Raw genomic sequence first — 22955 nt, 5'->3', positions numbered from 1 at the left:
TCTCATTCTATTTGCTGCCTCAACACTTATCCAATTTCTCATCATCCTGATAAGTGCATGGGCTAGAATTCTGTTTGTTCTCTCGGGAGTGAACCGATCACATGTACTGCTTTCACTTTCTCACTTTGCTTTCTCACTTCCTAGCTTGTCACCTCACACCCAGCAAGCTGATTTTGGATTCTAGCTCTCTAATGAAATGAGATTTTCCAAGGTCAACAAAGAGATCTAAATGTGCTGGCCTTTTCTCAGGCATAATCTTCTGTGATCTATCTATAGCATTTGCCATACCTGGATGCTTATATCTCTAATTACTCTTTCTCATGGTCAAAAAAGGAAAAAAAGTCAGATCATACCCTATTCCTTAAATTTCATAAAGCCTTAGGTTTTATAGAGTAAGTAAGGTAGGACCAGTTTAGCAAAGCATGAGGTGTCCTCAAAAATGAGGTCACGTGCTTTTTCTTCCAATCACATCATTCAATGTATCTAAGAATCCAATTATACCAACCAAACTGTCAACCATAAAACTCTGTGATGATACTCACAACTCATATTGAACAACTCCTCTCATTCATTATGGATTGGTCTTCTGTCACTTTCTTGGTTATGAAAATCCTCATCTGGTTCAAGGCCTAGTGGAAGGGCCACCTCTTTCTTTTAACTCCTTCTCTGTTATTCCCATACCATTTCTCCCTCCTTCGTGCCTGGCTTACATGTACATGCTTCACTATGCCCTAGTAAAGGATTCTTTACACTCTCATAAAAAAACAACAGGGTTGTTATGAGTAATAATTGGTTAAACCATTATATATTGATGAGGGCCTGTTCTCATTACTCAAATTATTGGCAGTGATGGTGATGATGAGATCTGCTCCTTGTCCTCCACTGGACTGAAAATATCATCAGGGCAGATTAAATGCCTGAGGCATTTTTCTCCCAGACTTCACAGGAGTATGTTTAATAAGTTTCTTTCGGATCAGATTGGCTACCGTTTCTCAGAAATTCTTCTTACTTCCCTTATATGACACTCTGCACTTCCGTTTGACCCACTACTCTATGGGCTCATCTGTTTGTTCATCGGTGTCTTCATTCATCCATGAGTTTTATATGTTAAGAATTTGTCATTCACTTTCTCTTTTTCCTCCTATTATACCTTCTTAATAATTACAGTTACCCACTTTCACAACCTAAATTTACATGTGCTCAACTCGCAGACCTCAATTTCCAATGCTGATCCCGCTTTGGCATTTTTATTCCCTACAGGGCACGACCCTGCCACAGTACCCAGCTTCGCTAGAATTAGTCCTTATTTTCTTTTGCCTTGACACCCTCACATCCGCTTGCAGTGCCTGGCAACTGCATGTTCGCAGAGTCTGTCACATCCGTGCCTTTCCTTCCACAGCAGATGAGGCTTTCATTAACTGCAGTGCTCCTTCAATTACCTCTTTTCTGCCTGTGCCTCTTTCCAGGCCCTCCCCTTGCAATCTGTCCTACCCACACACTGCCGCCAGATTGATGTTTCTGAAACAAAACTGTAATTGTGTTACTTCCGTGTTTAAATATCTTGAATGGTTCCTGGCTCCTCTTTAACTATTAAATAAAGTCTAAGCTCCTTAATTTGATATTGATGGCCCTCTCCAAATGAATTCCTAATTACTTTTGCAGTCTTTTTGATGACTCCCCTACACATCTCTGAGGTTTCAGCATGCTTACGTCTTTTATTGTTACTGTTTCTATGCACATCTTATCTCTCCTCTTAGATTGTGAAAATGAAAACTTACTCTACTTGGTACTCCTCTACCAGCCGTTCATCCATGCTGTACACATTTATTGACGCCTACTCTCTGTAGGGCATGTAGCGTGTGGTCTAGAGAAGGAAAGAAATGAGGCTATCTTTTAAGAACTTAAAGTCCAGCAAGGAAGAAAAGATATGAACATAATACTACTACATGGTGGAAGATAAGCATATTAAAGGAATAATATGGGTATTTAGTAAGAGCATTATAGAAAAGCTAACATGTTAATTGAGTCTTAATCCTATAGGATACGGAGGCTTGGATATGCAGAGATGGGAGTAGTGGTATTTCAAATGTAGGAATGCCATAGACTAAGGTATAAAGGCAGGAAATGTAGGCATTTATCCGTTGAACAGTGAATAGTTCAGTTGAGAGAAGTCGAAATAAGTTTGGAAAGGTAGTTGGGGCTATTCTACAGAGGGTCTTGGATAACAAATGAGGGAATTCAAAAGTTGGCTAAGGGAGAATTACTAAAGGTATCTGAGCAAGAGACTTGTGTGTTCAGAGTAGGGCTTCAGGAAGAATCATCTGGAAAATGTATGTACAGTGGTTTGGCTAACAGTGGAAAATTGTTGTGGGAAGACCTCTTAGGAGGCTCTAATGACTGTAATATGGATGAGGACCCAAATACAGCAGTAGCAGTGGGAATGTAAAGGAGAGAGGAGACTGAGAATGAGGTAGTAGGACTTGTTAACAAGTTGGACAATGGGGGGAAAAGTGGCAAGGGTTAAAGGTGATGCTAGGGGTTTAAGTTTCAGATTAGAGGAATATATATGTGTATGTAAATGTTTTGCTGAGGGAAAAGATGAGTTTAGTTTTGGATATACTTAACTTCAATTGCAAATGCCGTATATAGATGTATGGTTTTTAAAGAGCCTTCAAAAATGGAATTCATTGTTGCTTTAATTAGCATTTCCCTAATGTCTAAAAATGTTGAACATCTTTATATGAATTTATCGGTCAGGTGTATCTTCTTACATTGCGTGTTAAGAGTTTTTGCTCATTTTTGTATTGGTTTGTAAGAGTTTTTTTTTTCCAAATATATTTTGGAAGCACCTTATTCATTAAATATATTTTATTTAATATTGTATTATTACTGTATTGTGGATATTCTCTCCCAGTTTGTGACTTGCCTTTTTACTAATGGTGACTTTCAAAAAGCAGAAGTCTTTATTCTTGAAGAAATTGGGTTTATCAACTTTTTCTTTTATAGTTAATGCTTGTGGTGTCCTTTTAAGAAAACTTTGCCCAGGTAGTGCAAGTGGGGCAATAATTGGCCAAACAGTACAAACTTCCAGGATGTGGAACAATTGGAACTCTCATACATCACTGGTGAGATGTAAATAATACAACCACTTTAGAAAAAGTTTGACAATTTTTAGAATCTAATGTAAATACTATACTACTCAGTAATTCCACACTTAGGTACTCCCCAAGAGAAAAGGAAACATAAACATATATCCCTGCTTATAGGACTTGCATGAGAGTATTCATAGCAGATTTATTCTTAAGAGCCCCACACTGGAAATGGCCTAAATGTCCATTAGCATGTAAATAAATTGTGGGTATCCTTACAATGGAATCCTACTGGAACAATGGAAAAGAATGGCTGATATATACAAGAATGTTGATGAATCTCAAAAATATTATGCTCAGTGAAAGAAACCAGAACCAGACACAAAGGACTATGCAGTATATGGTTCTGTTTTTAGGAAATGCTAGAACGGTCAAAACTAATTTATAGTGGTAGGAGATCAGTCACTATTTAGAACCAGGGCAGAAATTGCTGGAAAGGGAGTAGAGAAATTTTTTTGAGTGAGGATTACATTGCATATATTGTCAAAGTGTGCAGAACCGTACATCTACGATGGGTTCATCTTATTGTGTGTAAACCATTCCTTAATAAAATTAATTAAATTCCTTAAAGTTATTAGAGGGGGAGATTAGTAGAAGCATCAAAGGTAGAGGTTGAGTTCTGAGTATGAGTTACATAAAGACAGGATTGGAAGTTCTGAAATTATGAAGAAATCATAGTGGTAGAAGAATGCCAGAGGCAGATCCTTGGGAAGTACATACTTGTAAGTGCTTGGAGGAGGCAAAGAGAAAGAGAACACTCAGAAAGAAAGGAAGATAATTAGAATGTGAAGTATCAGAAATGAAGGGAGAAGAGAGTATCAGTAAGGGTATTGGGTGCCTTTTATGTATAGGTCCAACTGTCTCTTGCTGGGTGAAAGGCCAAACCATGTAATCCAGCTAGGAGCAAAAGCTGCATCAAACCTCAGTGGAAGATAAAAGCAGAAGAACTGACTTTGGAGAATGGTCTACATGTTTTCTTGCAATGGAAGCACTGGGAAAAATCATGTTCAACTTTTAGAAACATTATTAAGCTTAAACTCTATGGAAGTGCCTGGGTTTTCACATCAGTGGCATTGGTGTTAGAGCTGAAGACTAGTTAGTGCAAAACAGCAAAAACAGATCTCTGCTGGAAGGCAGCCGGGTAAACTGCATTAGAGCCATAGTAGCAAATATGGAGAAGAAAGGTAGGTGTTTGCCAGCAGCTGTAAAAAGGTGAGGTGACATGGAACAGTGCCAGTTGGTGTGGACAGAAAATGGCTGGGAGGCCTTTGTAAAGCACCACTTCAAATGATATCTACAGTTGTGGCATTACTGGTACCAAGAGTAGCTGAAAAACTAAACTGCAATGTTTTGTGTAGCTGATCGGGTGAAACAGAGAAACTCACCCAAAAAAGCCTTACAGAAGTAACCATTACTGGGAATGCTGCGGTTAACACAACACGCTCAGTTGTCTTTGAACTCTCAATGAAAGCACAAGAAACTGGGCTGTGTTGTATAACAATGGTCAGAAGAAATGAGTTCATCTTGTTTCTTAGGCATTCCAATACAGCATATTACTTTTTAAAACTAAACGATGAAAGTAGGTCCCAGATCTCCACTGGAATGAAAATGCCTATGGGGAAAACCATTTACCCTGTGGACCGGTTTGGTGGCTGCTTCTATCTTAGTGGTGAATGAGCCTGGGCTGCCACCAGGCCAAAGAATAAAACAGAGAATGGTTTTACTCAGCACAGGCCAAAGGGATAGAAAACAGAACAGGAAATGACAAAGTTACAGAAAGTTTCAGGAAAGAGAAAAATGAGACGATGAAAGAGAAAAGATGGTTGTATGATGCTGTGTGGTTGAAGGCAAAGCAAAATAGCTCTGTAGGTAAGCCCGTCTTTAGTCCTGGGTAATGTTAAATTTCACCTCTGAGTATTACTATTACTCCTTTCCAGTAGGACACCTTCCTCCCTCCCTCCCTCCCTCCCTCCCTCCCTTCCTTCCTTCTCCTCTTCCTTTCTCTGTTTCTCTCCCTCCCTCCCTCCCTCTGTTCCTCCCTCCCTCCCTCTGTTCCTCCCTCCCTCCGTTCCTCCCTCCCTCCCTCCCATCGTTCCTCCCTCCCTTCATGGAGGTATAATTGACATATAACATTAGTTGCAGGTGTACAAAATAATGACTTGGTATTTGTATTGCAAAATGATGACTACAGTGAAATCTGGTTAACATCCATCCCCACACATGTTACACATTTTTTCCTTGTGATGAAAACTTTTAAGATCTACTTTCTTAGCAACTTTCAAATATACAACACGGTATTGACTGGAGTCACTGTGCTGAATGTCACATCCCTGAGACTGACTTATCCTGTAACTGCAAGTTGGTACTTTTTGGCCCGCTTCCTCCAATTTACCCATCCCCACCAACTCCTTGCCACTGGCAGCCACCAATCTGCTTTCTGGATCTATGAGTGGAAGCCTGTTTCTTGATGGTATGATTATCTAGGATCTTTTGAGCTAGAGGAGAATAATCCTACCTACTGTGAACCAAGTTTCGTGCTGAGGTTGGAGACAGAAAGATGAAAGGACAGTGTTCTGGTCTCAGGTAGACTGGTTGGTGTTAAGAGAGAAAACACAGATAAGTAAAATACAAAGTGAGAATTCTAAACACGTATAAAATGAAGACTTATTACAAAAGGCGAATTGCTCACTCATAGATTAGGAAGCGACAGGAAGACCTTTAAAATGGAGTGGAGTTCTGAAGGATAACTGGAAGCAGTCCAGCCAGATAAGCAAGACATTTTAGGAGAGAATTTGTACCAAGACCTGGAAGCTTGGAACACTCTGGATAATAAATTCAGTAACTCTAAGGATTTCTGTGCAGCTGAAGGAAAATGTGTGTGGGTGAAGGGTGGGCCGTGAACTGGGAATGTGTGTACAAGCCATATCAGATCGTCTCATAAAAAGTCATGGATGTCTTGCTAAAGTATTTTAATTTAGAGGTCCTCTGGCAGAATTAGGAATCCATAATGCTACCAAGGCCTAGAAACAAGGCCTTGAAATTATGTGCTTTGATTGAGATCCTTAGCCAGTCATATACAGCCTCATACATAGTAGGTGCTATATAAATATATATTGGAAGTTTGAATTTTGAATATTATTTATATATGTAATACTTTATATATTAATGCCACTATGCTCGTACCTTCCCAGAGGTTATTATTATTATTATTTTACAGAGAGATTAAATGATGTGCCCAAGGTCAGACACTAGTAATGACAGGACTATGATTTCCTACCCAGACAGACCAACTCTAGAACTCACACCTTGGCCTTTAGTCATAGCAAACAATGCTGTCCCTACTCGGGTTAGTAACTAATACTGGGCCAGAATCTGAGTGATTTATATAGCACTCTGGACAAAGTGTTAACATTCAGGGCTGCTAAAGTGTACTGAAGAATTTAGGGAGTAATATTTACATGATTATAACAATAATGTTTCTAATTCACTGTAATGGTTTCCTGATTTTTATAGAACTCGATCTTATCCTTATGAAAAGGAAATTATTACCATAAAATTTACTTTCAGGGCATTGAGCAATACAAGTCAGTCAGTTGAGGTTCACTACACTGAGATCCTGGATCTTTTCTAAGTTTCCATGGACAGGCACACACTACTTTGGGTAAACGGCATATTTACCAAGGCAAATATGTTTCTGTTATTTGTAGTTTACCATTGCCCCCCTTCTTTTGTTTTTAACTCATATGTGTGCAAACAGCTAGAAAGAGAAAAGAAAAAGGGAGAGAGTTTAAATGGATTGAAATTCTACCAGGACAGCAGTTTCATTCAAAGTGTTTGGTGAGGAAACCTGTAAATGGGCCACTGTCTTTTAAATTGTTTATACTTCTCTAAGTTCACCTAAAAGGCAGACTGGGGATGCATGTGAGATCAGAAGATACCACATTTAAATCGTTCAGTATGGTATTTTCATACATGAGAATTAGAACAAAAAAATAAAGTCAAGTGCTAAAGATCTATACGTAATAGTACATCATAGTTCTCCCCTCTGGTTTCTGCTTTTAAATTCTTTGTCCGATTGAATAGAAACTGGCACAAATCTGTCAGCCCCACAACAAAAGATCTACATCATCGTTAAGAGTGAGGAGAAAGCCAGGGTCTCTCAGATTCTCTCTTTCTGTTGCTTTCTTTATACATTTCCATTTGGATTCAGGCTTCCTCTCGTGAAAATGTTCCTCTGTTTTGACATGCACCTGGTATAAGTTGAGGAGTGGACGTTTAAAGCTATTTAAAAATATATTCGTATATTTGTAAAGTATTTCAGCAAGGCAGTTTCTGAGTTACTTTTATTGTATGTCCAAAATATCCACTCCCCTTGTCCTCAGGTGTATGTACTTAATGTCTTTGAAATGCTAATAGAATATAGCTAAATAAGGTTTAGAAACTTAGCTGAGATCTTAATACGCCTGGTGGCTTTATGTGTTCACTGTCGCTTTGTATTACCTATGCTTTGGAAGTTTGTAAAATCCCTCAACACTAGTTCATTTGAAAGGCATGAATTTCTTGGGGGAATTTTCTGCATAATCGGCACCCGAGAGGGAAACGAAATTCAAGGACACATTTAAACAACTTTCCTGAAATATCAGTAGCATATGCTTTGTTATGTTTCCACATTGAACACAGGCTGTTGAAGGAATCCTACTGCAGACTTTAAAATCAGTATTATACACAATGTCCCAGTTTATAACAAATATTTTCTAATGTTCCTTTACTCACCAAGAATAAATAATAATACAAATTGTTTACATATATAATTTTTACAAATCAAGAAAATAAGGAAAGTAAAAACGAAAAATGAAAGTTTATAATGGAATTTATTTCACTATGAAGATCTTCAGGTATAACTATACTGGAAGATGCAATGAAATAATCACATGCTTGCAGCTGCTAAAAGGGATTTTGGATTTAGAGAAGTAAGAGAGGAGATTTTGAAAAATCGGGAGAAAATAAAAGATCAGAAGCTGGGTGAATGTTACACTAAAAGCTAGAATATTCTGTTTATATTAAAATCCTGCAAAACCACATTGTGCTATGTTTATATGTCAAGTTGTTCTCGGCTTAGATAATTATAAACAGGGTTTCCTTCTATACGTGTGTCCTATGGAGATTTTGAAAATTGTGCAGAATGTGGGAATAGTTTTCATTGTGTGAAACTGTCTCACATTGCAAGATTTGTACGCTCGTAGGCCCATGGCCTTTAAATGCCAGTTGCTTTCCTGTATGCCCATTTTTTAGCACTCTAAATGTGGCCCGATGAATATTCAGAATATTCTGCAGGAGGCCATGCCAACTCTACTGAGAACCAAACTGACTCAGTGCTATCGGATTAAGTTTTTAGCAATGGGAGCTTTTAAATATTTTTCTCTCTCTGTCTGTATTCACACACACAGATATTTCCTACATTTTGAACCAGAATTAAACTTAAAAAGATGATGAAATAAACTAAAATTTAATGAAAAGCCTTTGAATATAAGCACAGATTACTACATCGTGCTGTGATGAATTGTAACCCTTATACCTCAGTGTTCTTGCCCCAATTGATTCCTTCAGCCATTGCATTGTTGAAGCCCCTCAGTATTAACGAAGGACTTGCTTTGCCCTGAAAATAACACTCATCGTTATTGTAAGGTTTTTTACTTAGAGATATTTCAATTTACTAGAAGTTAACAATGAATAATAACATTTAACCTTTTAGCTAGTGCTTTTCTGAAGTGTGAGGAAGAATTGAGTCAACAGATGAGAACTGAAGCTGAGTCATCTACAGAGTTCATCGGTACAACGAAACAAAATCTAATGATTAGTACTTGGGTAGTCATGAGTTATCAACATGACAGTCTGAGTAAGTGGGGCCAGTGAAAGAATTGCAGAAGCATAAGGTGAATGAGTACCTGCTTCAAATCCAGATAATGTAATGAGAAACTCTTAATTAGTATTAAATTTGTGTTCCAAGTATTCAGTCTTTTGAAACCTAGCAAAACATTAAAACCTATCAAAAGACAAATATCAAGCAATATATCTGCACAGACACAAAAGACCCTAATAGTTTCACATCTTAGTTGTGATGAGGAATGATGGGGATGGTTTGCAGTCGGTGATGTTCTGTTAGGGCATAGTCATAAATTGCAAGATTTTTCCTGACATAGTTCTGTACTGACCATCTGTACCATGTGTAACTTCCTTAGACAAACCACTTACCTTACTAAGCCTGAGCTTTCTCATGTGTAAAATGAGGATAGTTTTTCTCACCTAGTAGAGTTTTCACAAGGCAGAATGCAGGTTGATTTTACAGAATGCACAGCACATATTTCCACATTAAGTCCTCACTAAAGACTGACAATCATTACAGTAATTGTGTTATTCACATGCCATGGATTCCTGTATGTTCCTAAGGGTTTTCTCTTCATTTAGTCTTGAAGTTCTTCTTGCATCAGCATTACGTTCACGACATTAACATAAAGCAGTTACGTGATCTACGACAATGATATTATGTTCATCCTGCAGTCGCTTGAGGGAAAACAAAGTTACTGGACTACGTTTTTCATCACTGATTTGTTTGTGCCATACTTAACCACCTACATCACTACTGGTTGTCGGGTGTCATTGGCTGTTGCTATGAGGGATAACATTGCTTTACCTGCTCCTTTTCCAGGCCACTGCTTTCAAAGGTGTTTCATACATCTAGGTGTCTTTGTTGCTGCCGATGTGAGGGTGAGCGAGGAAGACACTTTTAACTCACCACAGCAGCTTGATTTGCTTAATTCATGTTATAAATATAGGCTTTTATAATATTTCATTTAAGATGGTTCGAAAACTATTATTTCCTAGATCAGCCTCTCCAAGCATGACACAAAGACCATTGGGCATAATGTTTGATATAGTAAGATTTGTAATATGATAATATCTATACAGTTTTTGGCATGGTGTCAGATATTTTCAAGGTATCGGGAATACAAACCTGTGTGAGAAATGGTTCCTATCTCTGAGCAATTTACATTTCAGTGAGAAGGACAGGCCCCAAACAAAACCAAATAACCAAGATAAAGATTTTCATGAAGTGCTTTGGAAGGTTGGAGGAAGACTCACATAATTCTGCCTTAGGAAATGAGGAAATTTCTCATCCAAGTGATAACATCTGAACTGGTTCTTGGATGACAAAAGAATGTGTCAGTGTTAATGGGGAAAGGGAGTCCAGGAAGAGAGAAAAACATGAGAGAAGACACTGGACCATGAGAGTGCTGGCAGGTTTTGAGAGGTTTTTCATGAACAGCATTAACAGGACTTAAATGAATTGCAGGTATAGGATTGGAGCTGAAATAGATTAAGGGAGACAAGGGTAATAGTGAGATCTCTTATTTGAAAGACTAGGTGAGTGAGATCACCCAGGGAGAGCATGTTGAAAAAACAAAATAAACAAACAAAAAAAAAAACCCAGAACTGGGTTAACATTGTAATCCTCAATCCTGTACCACTTTAGGGAAGGGAAGACCATGAAAAAGGAGGACCAGTCAATGAAAGAATGGAAAGGATGGGTGGAGAAGGAAGACGTGAAAATGAGGGTAGGGACCTGGAAATCAAGAATTACAGATGATGATGGCTGATAGTGCTAGTGATACAAAAATATCTGACTGAACGAAGGTTGATCATAACCTTCATAATCGTGCATCAAGATGTACCTGGTGACTCAAGTGAAAACAATTTTAACGTCACTTGCAGGATGGAAATCAGCATGGAAGGAGGTGAGTCATTGATGGGATGTGAAGAAATAGACGTCGGGATCAAGGTTAGGCTTTTCAATAAATTTTGGTGTAGATACGAAAGAAGAAGACAGCATGGTAACTTGACAGAGAGGTAAGGTAAGGAGAAGAAAATTTTAGTGCATGAAAGAAGAAAAATGAACATTCCTTGAGCACTTACTGTGTGCCAAATTTTGCTAGGCTCTTTCAGATATGTGAACCTTGAGCATATGTATAGGCTAAAAGGAATGAAAGAGTGAGTGAAATTACAGGAGTTAAAAAAGAAAAAGGGAAAGTTGGAGGTGATAATGGGCAGAGGAAACACCATGAGAGAATTCATCTTCCTAGGTCAGGCATCGCTGGAGTGGGTTTAGAGAATGCAAGGTGCACATATTTGGCTGCAAAGTTTTTGGAATTTTCATAATTTGGGTTTCTACCTGACATGAACTGTGGGCTTTTCTAACATGGAAATAGATTTGTTAAAATGACAGCTTGGGTTTAATATTAGCTAACATTTACAGAATGTTTACGCCGTGCCACACACTCTGCTAAGCGCTCTGTATGCATTCTCCCTTTACCCAACAAACCTGTGGTGGAGATAGTGTTTTCATCCCCATTTTACACAGGAAGAAACTGATTCCCAGAAAGATGAACATTCCAGGTCACAGCACGCGTATGTGGTAGAGCTTAGATTTGAACCCATGCAGTCTGAGTCCAGAGCTTGTGTTTTCCATCCCTCCATTCAACGTTTTATCCAGTAGTGTTTCTGCATAAATTACACAATTACCCTTCGTCCACTCTTACTCTGCACTAAGGGACAGGTTGTGGATATTTGGTTTTCTGCTGTGCTCAAGGAAGGGTGCACTCTACTTCAAGAAGCTCATGAATATCAAAACCTTAATCACAGCTATTTGGATGACACAGAGTTCATACTTTACAAACCAACCATGACCCCAGTCATATTACAATCAAAGTTGCAAAATAAAGAAACATTCTGAAAAACCTTGTCTGCTTCATTTAGATAACAGTGTGCAGAATGAATTGAAAGATAAAAATGCTCAGCATGTACCATTTCCTTTTCCTTTTTTTTTTTTTTAATTTTAAGCCCCATGGTGTTATGGATGATATCATCAGGCAATTTGGTTTGAATATGTTCCATGCTGGACTGTGCAGATTACCCAACTAATGACATGCAAACTCCTTGCCATTGTGACACCTCTCTTCTCACAAGTGGGAATTTCAAGTGACAGACTAAAGCTGTTTGCTATCAATTTTGCAAAAAACACATCTGCCAGATAGCCAAGATTTAGTTCAGAGACTGAAATCAATTAATATTCTAATTTGTTACCTGTCATTAGTGTCACACTAGATTATGCCAAGTCAAAAGTGATAACCTTTACATAACATATGCTCCTAAAGGAATTTGATTTTCAGGATATGTTTTATTTTTGCTTAGTGTTGCTCCCTGTGTATACATCCCATTAGAAATTTTTTACACAGGCAGTAAAAACTGTGGTAGATTAAAATAAAGGTGTAAAATATGCAGTTATGAATTTTTGATAAAACTACATGGCTGTACTTATATAAGTTTTTCTAACTCTAATTTACCGTAATATTTTAAGATTTAGGTAGTTGACTTGTTCCTTTCTATTAAATCAAGTATAGATCTAGCAGCATGATATTTTCATAGGAGTTACCCAGATCCTTTGAAGTTCTATTAGATTGCTGATCAAAAGTAAACCTCCATGGAGGAACAATGGATCACCTGGGTCTCCTGCTCAGTGTCTAAGAAAGGGACATGGGAGTGGGTCAATAGCTCGGGAAGAAATGAGGTTAGTCAAGGGAAAGAAAGGAAAGAAGGGAGCATTTCATAACTTTTTTCCAGCTGCCTGTTTTCTTATTGCTAAATGGGAGGGAAATACAAAGTACAGAATGGTTGGCTCTAAGTAGGAAAGGCTAAAAGATGGAAGTGTCGCTATAAAGATGAAAACAACTTGCTTTTTTCAGTGTGAATGACACAGTCAAGCACTGGAATAATTCCTAGCATTAAAAATTAAAAATATTTAAGATGATTTGATTTTTCAGCATCTTAAGACCTCAAAGTTTACTAGGGTGGTTCAGGACATAAGTTAAACTGACATTCATTCATTTATTCATTCAACAAGTAGATACGGAGTGCCTCCTGTGTATCAGGCACCACCTGCACTCGAACCCCACAAAGAACAGACCCAATTCCTTGCTGTCATAGAGCTTATGCTATTTTGGAGGGAGCCAGAGCAATTTAAAAACAAATAATAAATAGCACCATCTGCAAAGCTGTGCTATGATGAGAAAGCAAGGGTGAGGACAGGAATTGCTGGCAAAGATGAGGTGGGATGAATGGGTTATCATTTTAAGTAGAATGGTTGAGAAAGTCCTTCACTAAGAGGATGACATTTAGGCAAAGCCTAAAGGAGAGGAGAGAATGAGTTTTTTGGCTACATGGGGAATATTCAATCCTATAGTTAATAACATTGCCATACCACTCATATTGTTTACTCTTCTGAAGAAGGAGATGGTGGTGTTCAAGACCGGGCAGAGTATGCATTTTATTTGATGTTATTCATTTCTTTCTCTGCTAACTCATCTCTCTTAAAGCAATCATTTTGGTAAAATATTCAAGTGAGAGTTTGCCCCCATGATACGTGCATTTTGGTTTGTGTCTTGTAGTTACGACCTTCAAGTTGTATCAGGATCAGCCATCAGCTTTGTAGCAGAGCAGGAAAGAGAACTTGTGGTTCTCATCCTAGGGCTTCATCTATTGGGCCATCTCCACCTCTACTAGGTTATGGATCTTCCTGTTGAGAATGGTAATTACTGGCAACTATGCCGAGAGCGTCTCTCGGATGAACTTGAATTTGTTAACAGTAGACAGATCAATAAATTATTAGTCACTGATGGATAAGAAGTTGATTCCTTGTAGTTTTTTTTTTTTTCACTTGGTTTCTCATTGTCCTTATAGAATAATTTTCTTAGGGATTGATAAATCTCTCACCTGAATTATTGCAACATCCTGTTTATCTTCTGTCCTTGTCTTTCCAACACAGTAGCTAGAATGATCTTTAAAAAACTTGAGTCAGATCCTGGGACACTTCTACTCAAAACCCTCCAGAGGCATTTTGTTTCACTCATAGGAGATCCAAGTTACATAGAATAATCGACAAGGCTCACATGATACGGCCTGTGCTACAATCTGAATTCCCCTTCTGCCCACCTCCACCTTATTCACTCTACGTAAGGCTCACTGGGCTCCTTGCTGTTTCAGGCACATTTTTGCCTAAGGGCCTTTGTCCAGAATTCCTACATTTTATAACCCCCCCCCCCCCGCCCCCGCCACTTCTTCCAGGGTTCCTTGCAAAAGAAACCAGCCCTGCTCATCCTAAAAAATAATGTTTTACCGTCTATGCCCTTCCATATCCCACCTACTCTTCTTTAGTTTCTCTTATTTATGACCACATGACTTTCTATATATATTTGCATCTAGATGGATTTATTCTTTTCCTCACTAGAATAAGCTTTGTGGGAAAATCTGTTTTCCCAGCATCTGAAAAAAATGTCTAGTTCATGATAAATGTTCACATCTGAAGGAAAAAAAAAACCTGTTTCAGATTTAAACACCACTGGTTTTGAACTTAGTGCTGCACTCATACAAATAAGCTTAACTACAGGTTATTGTTTTTTGTTTAGGTTTTCCTGATGAGAACAAAGAAAAATTTAAAAACCATGCAGAAGATTTTGATATATTAGTAAATTAAAGGAAATCAAGCTTGCAATATTGGAAAGTCCATTTTAGCCATTGTTTGGGAATAATCTTTATAATGGAATAATTTCATAAATACAAGTTAAAAATATATACAGTAAACTCATAAACGTTAGTTTTCTAGAGAAAAATAGACATTTAAAAAAGACCCCACCTGCATGAAACACAAGGTAGAAATGTTTTATAAACTGGGCTTTCATGTATAAAGTATATTTAAAGACTTAAAAATATTCCATTTCTAATACTCCATTTTATTATTGGAATGCTACCATGCCAACAATTAACAAAAATCAAATGTAAGTTAAGAGGAGTTCTGTCCCCCGGCACCCCCCCCCCCCCCCCACCCCGTGCATAAGATCATTTTTTAAGCATTTATTTTTAGTCTACCAACCATATATAGTACTTACGTGGAATTTTATGCAACTCATTCATAAACTTCTCCTTCAGCTTCGAAAAGGCATCTTCCTTTCCTTCCCCAGGACTGGCTGGCTCTGTGGCATTATGTGGTAGGACAGTCGCAACAGTGGTGACTGGCGGGGCTGCCAGGGCCTCATGGTGACTCTCGCTCACCATTTTAGGTTCAGGTGAATCTAAGAGGGGAGGGAAGCAAAATAAATAAATAAATAAAACAAAGAACAATTCAAAATGGCTTAACTGATCCCACATCAAAGGTGTACCAGAGATGAAACACATTAGAGAGTGCACCTGCTCCCTGGGTAAATAGTCTATCATTAGCATATTACTTCATGTTGGTTCATAAAGTATTTATGGAACCACGGTGGAGAGTCTTTCCTAGAAGGTAAGACCGGACATACTTACTGAAAACACTGTCCCAACAATACTATGTGAGCTGTCAAATCTACTAGTTGTTTATACTGCCAGTTATTTATTGTGCAGATTTAACTTCTAACCTGTACATTACAGAACTGTGTATGAAACAGTTGCTGACAACATATATGCTCTATACTCTGAACATTTTGTATTTTCTAAAAGGAAAGAAAGATTAAATATGTATATTCAAAATGTTGATAAATGATAGCATGCATTCAAAATATTAGTTACTTTTACAATGGTTATAGAGAATACTAGTATAACATGGACACTGTAAGATATCAGGAGTGTCCTAGAGAAGTTTTTGAATTTCATTTATTGATGGTACATTTTCCTCCCAGTCATTTATTTTTGACATTTACTGTAGACAATACTATGATCAATAATTCAGTTGTCTTGCTGGGTAAATGTTTGAAGCCACTGTAAATGTGGCATGATTGACTGTATGTATCAAGGAAATGATGATGAAACATGTCTTGTCTGTCAAACCATTTCTGTTGATTCATCTTGATTAGATTATTGAGTTATTCTATTAAGTTAATGTATTCAATTACTTTAAATGTTTATCTCCAAAATATTAAAAAAAAACAAACAAACAATTAGTCCCTAAGGTAGCCAGTGAAAACCTCTTAGCCTCGAATACAGAAGACCTCAGTTCTGGTTCTATTTCTTGGCTGAATGCATTCTGATAGGACATTTGACCTCTTAATTTATCTGCCTTCTGAAATGTAAAGAAACTGAAACCTGTCTTACCTGGATTTTTTTTAGTACATGTGCAGTGCAGAAGGCGTTCTAAAGAGGCAGGATTGAAGCCCTATTCTCCAACCTAAACATATTCTGGGCTTTAATAATGAATTTTACTGTATGACTTAAGATTTCAGGCAGTGCTGGTAAGAAAGGGAACAGGATTTGGGGCAGAAATAGATAAATACAAACATGTCTGGGCAAAGTAACTTCATAGTCTCAGCAGGAAAGTTGATGGACCTATAAGCCCCTTTTGCAAAGAAATGGAAATAACCAGAAAAGAGATAAAGGATTTTTATAGATTTAGAATCTTTTGTGAATTAATTATGCATACTTAGGTATTTAGTGGAAATAAACAGTAAGTAGAATAATCTCTGATGTATGGATGTATTATTATAATCTTAAAATCCAGAGATTTTTGGATTTCATGGAAGGAGGGGATGGCTGAGGCTAATAAATACACACGGGTAATCAGTTTTCATTTTACAATGTTATTTTTTTTTAAAGCTTTTAATTTTCCACTAGTAGCTACTAATATAATGTGAAAGGGTAGAGTTAGACAGATAGGGGCTTAGATCTTCTCCGTTCTTTAGTTTCTTCATTTGTAAAGTGAGAATAATCCTACCAAAGACAGAAGGTTTTTGAGTATGCAGTGAGGTAATCTATTCAGTGAGTTTAGGACTGTATCAATAGATCAGTCAATCGGTCCTTCTGTCCCCCCCTCTTACCCTCCCTAGTAATACTTGGCAATCCAGAATTTTCCAGATGGTGGAAAACTGTAGTTTTTTCTCCAACTCAAAGTCACTTTCTAGAAGGTTTTCTTGATTTTCTGATTGTGTTTAGCTTAGGATGTGTCTCCCTGCTAAAATTTGGAGTCTGGTTTGCATAACTTAGGTGAAACTACTGATATTGATAATAACAAAGCTTTTATATTTCATGTGAGTCAGCTAAGACTAGCATTATATACACAAACACATACATATGTATGAAATATTAGTATGTATGTATTCAAAAACTAAATTTGGTCCTCTGCTGTGAGAATTACCAGATATGATATGCATTATTTCTTATCTCTGTAGGATAGTTGAGGATATTTGAAGAATCATGGTTTACTGTAGAATTTAAAAGAAATTATTGCAGTAAATGCAAATGCCTACATACAACAGTGCCATCATTAAGGCATATTGTCTAATTAGGTTTCAGTTCAATTTTTGCATCTTCTGTGAGGTATTGTTGCTGGTCATCTAGATTGGTCAGCTGCCACCCCAAACTCCTTTCTAGCCTTTGTGTGCACAGATGGTTGGGTCCTTTGCCACTCAGGTTGTTGAATATTTTCATGTTGCTCCAGTTTATAATGGAATACAAAACATCTCTACATATGAGTTGAATGATCTAAAAGACTATTTAAAAAATACTTGTTTGATAGAAGTTGGATTTGAAGTATATTCAGTATATTTTTTTAATGAAGCAATGAATATTTCCAATCCTCTTCAGATATGAGGTATGCTTTAGAAGTGTTTTTATCAAAAAGGGTAAAAGCTATAAACTTGCCACTGTTATTTGTCAATGATATTATCTGTATTATTTCTAGTTATTTTAAATCAAGAAAAGATTATAGACAATGCTCCTTTTACTTAACTGTGAAATGAAAGTCTTTCATAAAATACAAAAATATAATGGGCAATTAAGGATCTAATATACTGACAAAGAGACTGATTGTTAATATTCTTAGTCCTTCATATTTTGAGAGATAATGCTATTTATAAATAGAAAAACTTAGAGCATTTACATGACTCTTCAATTCATATTTATGGGAATAAAAAGCTTATACTTTACCACTATAACAAAGGACATCTGAAGATACAATAAAACTAATGGGGCTATTGAAAACTAAAGATGCCACTTACTGACCTACTGGGTGCCAAAATACTGTCATTCGTATAATATTCTCAATTCTCATTACACCCTGAAGAGCAACTTGGTCTTATTTTACATAAACAGTTGGGATGTGGAGAGGTTAAGTGATTTGTCCTACAAAGATTTAGCCTGATTCAAGGTTCCTTCCACTAGACTACTCTAATAGTAACACTTACATAGTACTAAACAATTAAATTGGTACTGGAAAGATATTTATGATTTTCTTTTGAACTGGTTTACCAGTAAATGGAAAACACAAGTCCTTTTTTTGCCAATGGGAAATGGGTTACTTAATTTTAGAGTGTAGTCATTTAGTTGGTTAAAGTGGAATTTGGCATCTTGAAATATGCCAAGAGAAATAATATTGGATAGAAAAATAAATTCCCCTCTAGGAGAAAGTTCAGTACGAATGACACGAGGAAGCAGTTCTCAAAGAAAGGAATACAAATCCTCCTGATAAGCGTTTAATTTCACAAATAGTCAAAAACCTAAGACTTAAAATAACAATAAGCTAATATATATTCATTTCTAAATGTGGGTATATGTAGATATGAAGGTGAGGGTTCAGAGAAGTGAGTAATTGGGAAAGCCCATAGAATAGAAAAATACTTTATGGAGGCGAAACTAACAGCATAGAAAAAGCTATAAAAGTGTTAAGCGCCTGGGTGGCTCAGTTGGTTAAGGATTAGACTTTGGCTCAGGTCATGACTTCACTGATTGTGATTTCGAGCTTAGTGTTGTGCTCTGTGCTGACAGCTTGGAGCCTGCTTTGGGTTCTGTCTCTCTCTCTCTTTCTCTCTCTCTCTGCCCTTCTCCCACTTGTGTTCTGTCTCAAAAATAAACATTTAGAAAAATACATTTAGAGCTGTAGAAGTACACATTCTTTTTCTAGGATTTCACAGTAAAGAATTAATCTGGGGTGTACAAACAATTTAAAGATGTTTATTGTAACTTATTAGTCATATTACAGAGCAGAAACTATGTAAAGAGAGACTTAAAATTATGGTAATCCGTTAAATAAAGTTGTTAAAATTATCTTCACGGTAAATATTTACAAACCTGGAAATACATTGTAAGTGTTAGATGAAAAAAAGCAAATTATGAAACATATGAAATATGTCCAATTTTTCAAAATAAAAAACTCAGTATCAAAGAGGTTGGAAAGATAAATTTAAAATGTTAAATTTGTGGTAGAATCATTTTTTCTCCTGTATGTTTACATTGTCAATATATTAGAAATCTGAATTATTTTAAAATACACAGAGGAAAAAAACCTTTAACACTATTTTGCTCTTAAGAAAAACTGGTTCTTGCAGGAAGAGTTTAACTGCCTAGTGCCAGATTAAAAAAAAAAAAAAACTATTTTAAAATGTAATGTAAAAAGCTAAATTGTAGGAAGTGATGATTTAGCTATGTATATAGCAAATACAATATTCAAAGTGGCCAGTGGTTAAAATACAATGTAGAAAAAATATTAAGGTATCATAGAGGTTAATACTTGTATGGTACAAAATGAGGAAAATCAGGATTTTTGGTTCCCATGACAACTTCCCTTTGTCCCTTATATTCTTCTTAGTAGGACTTTAATTATGCCTATCTCTAGGTCTATAAATTGATACAGGTTTATCAGATTATATAGTGAGATTGTCTACCATACTGCATAAACATAACGATTTTTGGAGAAAGCACTATTTCCATTTAAGTATTGTATTTTATAATAATCACATGCAAAATTAAAAAGCAAATAGGAGAAAAAGGTAAAAGAGGGGCGTCTGGGTGGCTCAGTTGCTTAAGCTTCCTACTTCAGCTCAGGTGATGATCTCACAGTCCGTGAGTTCAAGCCCCGTGTCCGGCCCTGTGCTAACAGCTCAGAGCCTGGAGCCTGCTTCGGATTCTGTGTCTCCCTCTCTCTCTGACCCTCCCCTGCTCACGCTCTGTCTCTCTCACTCTCAAAAATGGATAAATGTTAAAAAAAATTTAAAAAGGTAAAAGAGATGCTGAAAATATTACTTAAAAAAAAAAAAAAAGCATTCAAAGGCAGAAATGCCCCAAAGAGAAAGTAACTATTGAAGTAATTATCATAGAGAATCCAGCAGATACCATGGAATATGTTAGAGTGCATTTTTGAGATGGAGGGCAGAATGTAGTGATTTTATTCCATCAGAATTTTCCTTGACCTTCTGTAGGTGTAGGTGGGAACCATAAGAGGATGCCATGTGAATCTCTCCCTTCCTTTCAGAAATGAGGCCCTTAGTTTCAGAGAGTGCTGCCTAAAGACAGCTCAGAGCTGAGTGATCTCTCTTAAATGATTTCCCTTGACTGGAGGGAGCTGCCACGCCCAAGGTTAAACCCACTTCCCCAGGGACAGCCCACATCCAACTGATGAGTGGATGCTGGTATAGAGGCCTGGCCCCTGCCTCAATTTTATCTCTGAAGGGCCCTATAGGATCAGCTAAAGCCTGTGGTGACTGCACCTCAGTTTTTCAGAAACTCGCTTTGCCCAAACCTGCGTTCCCAGTTTCCCTACCCAGGAAGCATTCCCCAGCAAGCTACATGAGACCCAGAACAGCTCCCTAGGAATCTGACCTATGGACCTATGGCACCCACTCTGGAAGATTTTTTGGGGGGGTGGGAGAACTAATGTCGAGGTTTCATTTAAATTCTTTCCACACCCAAGGATTTTTAGGCAGTAAGTGAAGTCTAGCAGCGTTATACAAATCTTCCACAAGTTTGAAGATGTTTGAATGTCAGACTTAAGGTATATCTTCTCTCTAGTTTAAATAGATACTTTCTCTTGAAGGAAGGAAGAGGGAAACTGGGAGTTATATAGTCCCTCTCATGGCGATGACAGCTGACTTCTGGCGATAGTCCCAGTAAAAGGGCGAGAGATGAAAGGTTGTTTTCAGACCTTGGAGCAAATGGAAGCACAGCAGGCCACCTACCTTCATAAACCATAAAAAAGTACAGTCTCCTGGGTCTTTTTCTTCTTTTCTTTCCAAAGTAGATCTAGTTGCCTCCAGATTTTACCTATTTAGCCACAAAAGCCTCCTAAGAGGTACAGGGAGGACTTTGCTTTAGAGTGTGGTTCTCAGGCAGTATTTCTTATAAATAGTTTTGCACATTGAATATAAGTGGCTCTGCCTACCTTTGAGTATAGAATCAGCATCTCTCCCCGACCCTAAAAATACCACACTACGAACACTGAAAAGGTGTGTAGATTTTTTATAATGAAAGTGTCTTTGGAAGAGCGCAAGCAGGAAGGAAATACTGAACGCTCACCAGCCGCGTTTCCTAGGAATCTACTTATTTATTGACTTACTGGTTTATTGAGATTGAAGCATGACTGACCTGCAAAGGGCTGTACATATTTAATGTATGAAACTTAATGGACTTGGTAATAAATGTGCACCCAAGGAACCATCACCACAGTCTCTAGTTCCTGGCTCTGTACAAAGTGCTATATGCCTTCTGTCTCCCTTCTTGTAAACCTGTTTCTCTGCAGCCACTGAGTGCCCTATTGGTTTTCCTTCTTTCTCTATTTCTCTTTCTCTCTCCTCTCTGATCAAAACTCTCCTATTCTCCTTATCTTTTCTTCTTAGTTTCTTCCCTTCAAAGGGGAGAACAAAAACTTATTGTTAGGTCTCATTTACTATGTACCAGGCACTTGATGTATGTCAGGAGTATCTACTGAAGCTTATGCTTTATGTGAAGGCAGAGAAAAGGAGAATAAGACCCGGATTCTCAACCTCAAGGCAGCCCTTGAGTTTCTCCTAGCTGTCTTTTCCTACCATTATGGAAACCCAATATGCCCCGCTATGGTATCTCTTGATACCAATAGTGGCAAATTGCAAATCACGGTCATCTTCTTGACATAGTGACACAACTAGAAACATGATCCTGATGGCCAAGCAGCAGATGGAAAAGCATGAATAAGAAGTAACAAGTAGGACCAGGAATTAGGAAATTTGGATCCAAAGGAAATAAGCAGAGAAAGGTACAGATGTGAGGCGCTGAAAACCGTAGAATAGCAAACATTTGTATTAAACTAGAGATCAAACTTTTTCAATGGCCAGCTGCTCTTAGTAGAGGTTGGAAAACTTTGATTGTTCAAGTTTATTTTTTCATATTTTTAATGTAAATTATTGCTTTTAAAGTATAATTTGGTTTTCTGGATTTTTTGGTGTTCATCTTCTTCCATTCTTGTTGCCCCAGGACAGGCAAAAGCCATTCCTCAAGGTCCATCTTCCTTAAAGGTGGAAGGATACTGGTTGTAATAAGAATTTGATTATTCTCCCATCTCACTCTAGTTTTGATTGTGTGAAAAATAATGTTCTATGTCAAAAAAAGTCACTACTACTCAGGTATATTTCCAAGTTAGCCCAACTTGTTCAAAATCATTCTTTTCTTTTTTCAACTTTGTTTTCTCTGAGGAGAGACAGATCTAACCCTGGATCCCACAGAAGTGGGAGGTGGGTAGGAGATGTACTCAAGATATGAACCCCAGTCCTTACCCATTCATAGCTCCTTTTCCGTGAAACTGTCCTGCTCACAGACTCTAATGATGGGCAAGAGTCTAGGTAGAATTCATGGCCACCCCTTCTGCCATAGTCACAGTGGATTTATGGAGGGATGAGCACTTGACTCAAGGGCAGCTCACTTAGGTGCTGGCCTAAGGCCAATGACACTATTTGGCATGAAAAAGTGAGTGAGGCACATAAGATTGTC

General features: G+C 37.5%; 1 protein-coding gene across 1 annotated transcript in view; it reads right to left on the bottom strand.

Annotated features, from left to right (window-relative positions):
* LOC125919354 (synaptotagmin-1-like) overlaps nt 1-22955 on the bottom strand; it is a 321052-nt gene that overhangs the window by 95474 nt on the left and 202623 nt on the right. The window contains exon 3 of the mRNA XM_049625992.1: nt 15146-15328. Within this exon, the coding sequence (XP_049481949.1) occupies nt 15146-15311 (166 nt within the window). The 5' untranslated portion in view covers nt 15312-15328. The remainder of the gene's footprint in view (nt 1-15145; nt 15329-22955) is intronic.

The sequence above is a fragment of the Panthera uncia genome, chromosome B4 (genome assembly GCF_023721935.1).
Source record: "Panthera uncia isolate 11264 chromosome B4, Puncia_PCG_1.0, whole genome shotgun sequence".
Taxonomy (NCBI): Eukaryota; Metazoa; Chordata; class Mammalia; order Carnivora; family Felidae; genus Panthera; species Panthera uncia.
Note: the sequence above shows the minus strand (reverse complement) of the source record. Positions and strands in the feature narration are given on the sequence as shown.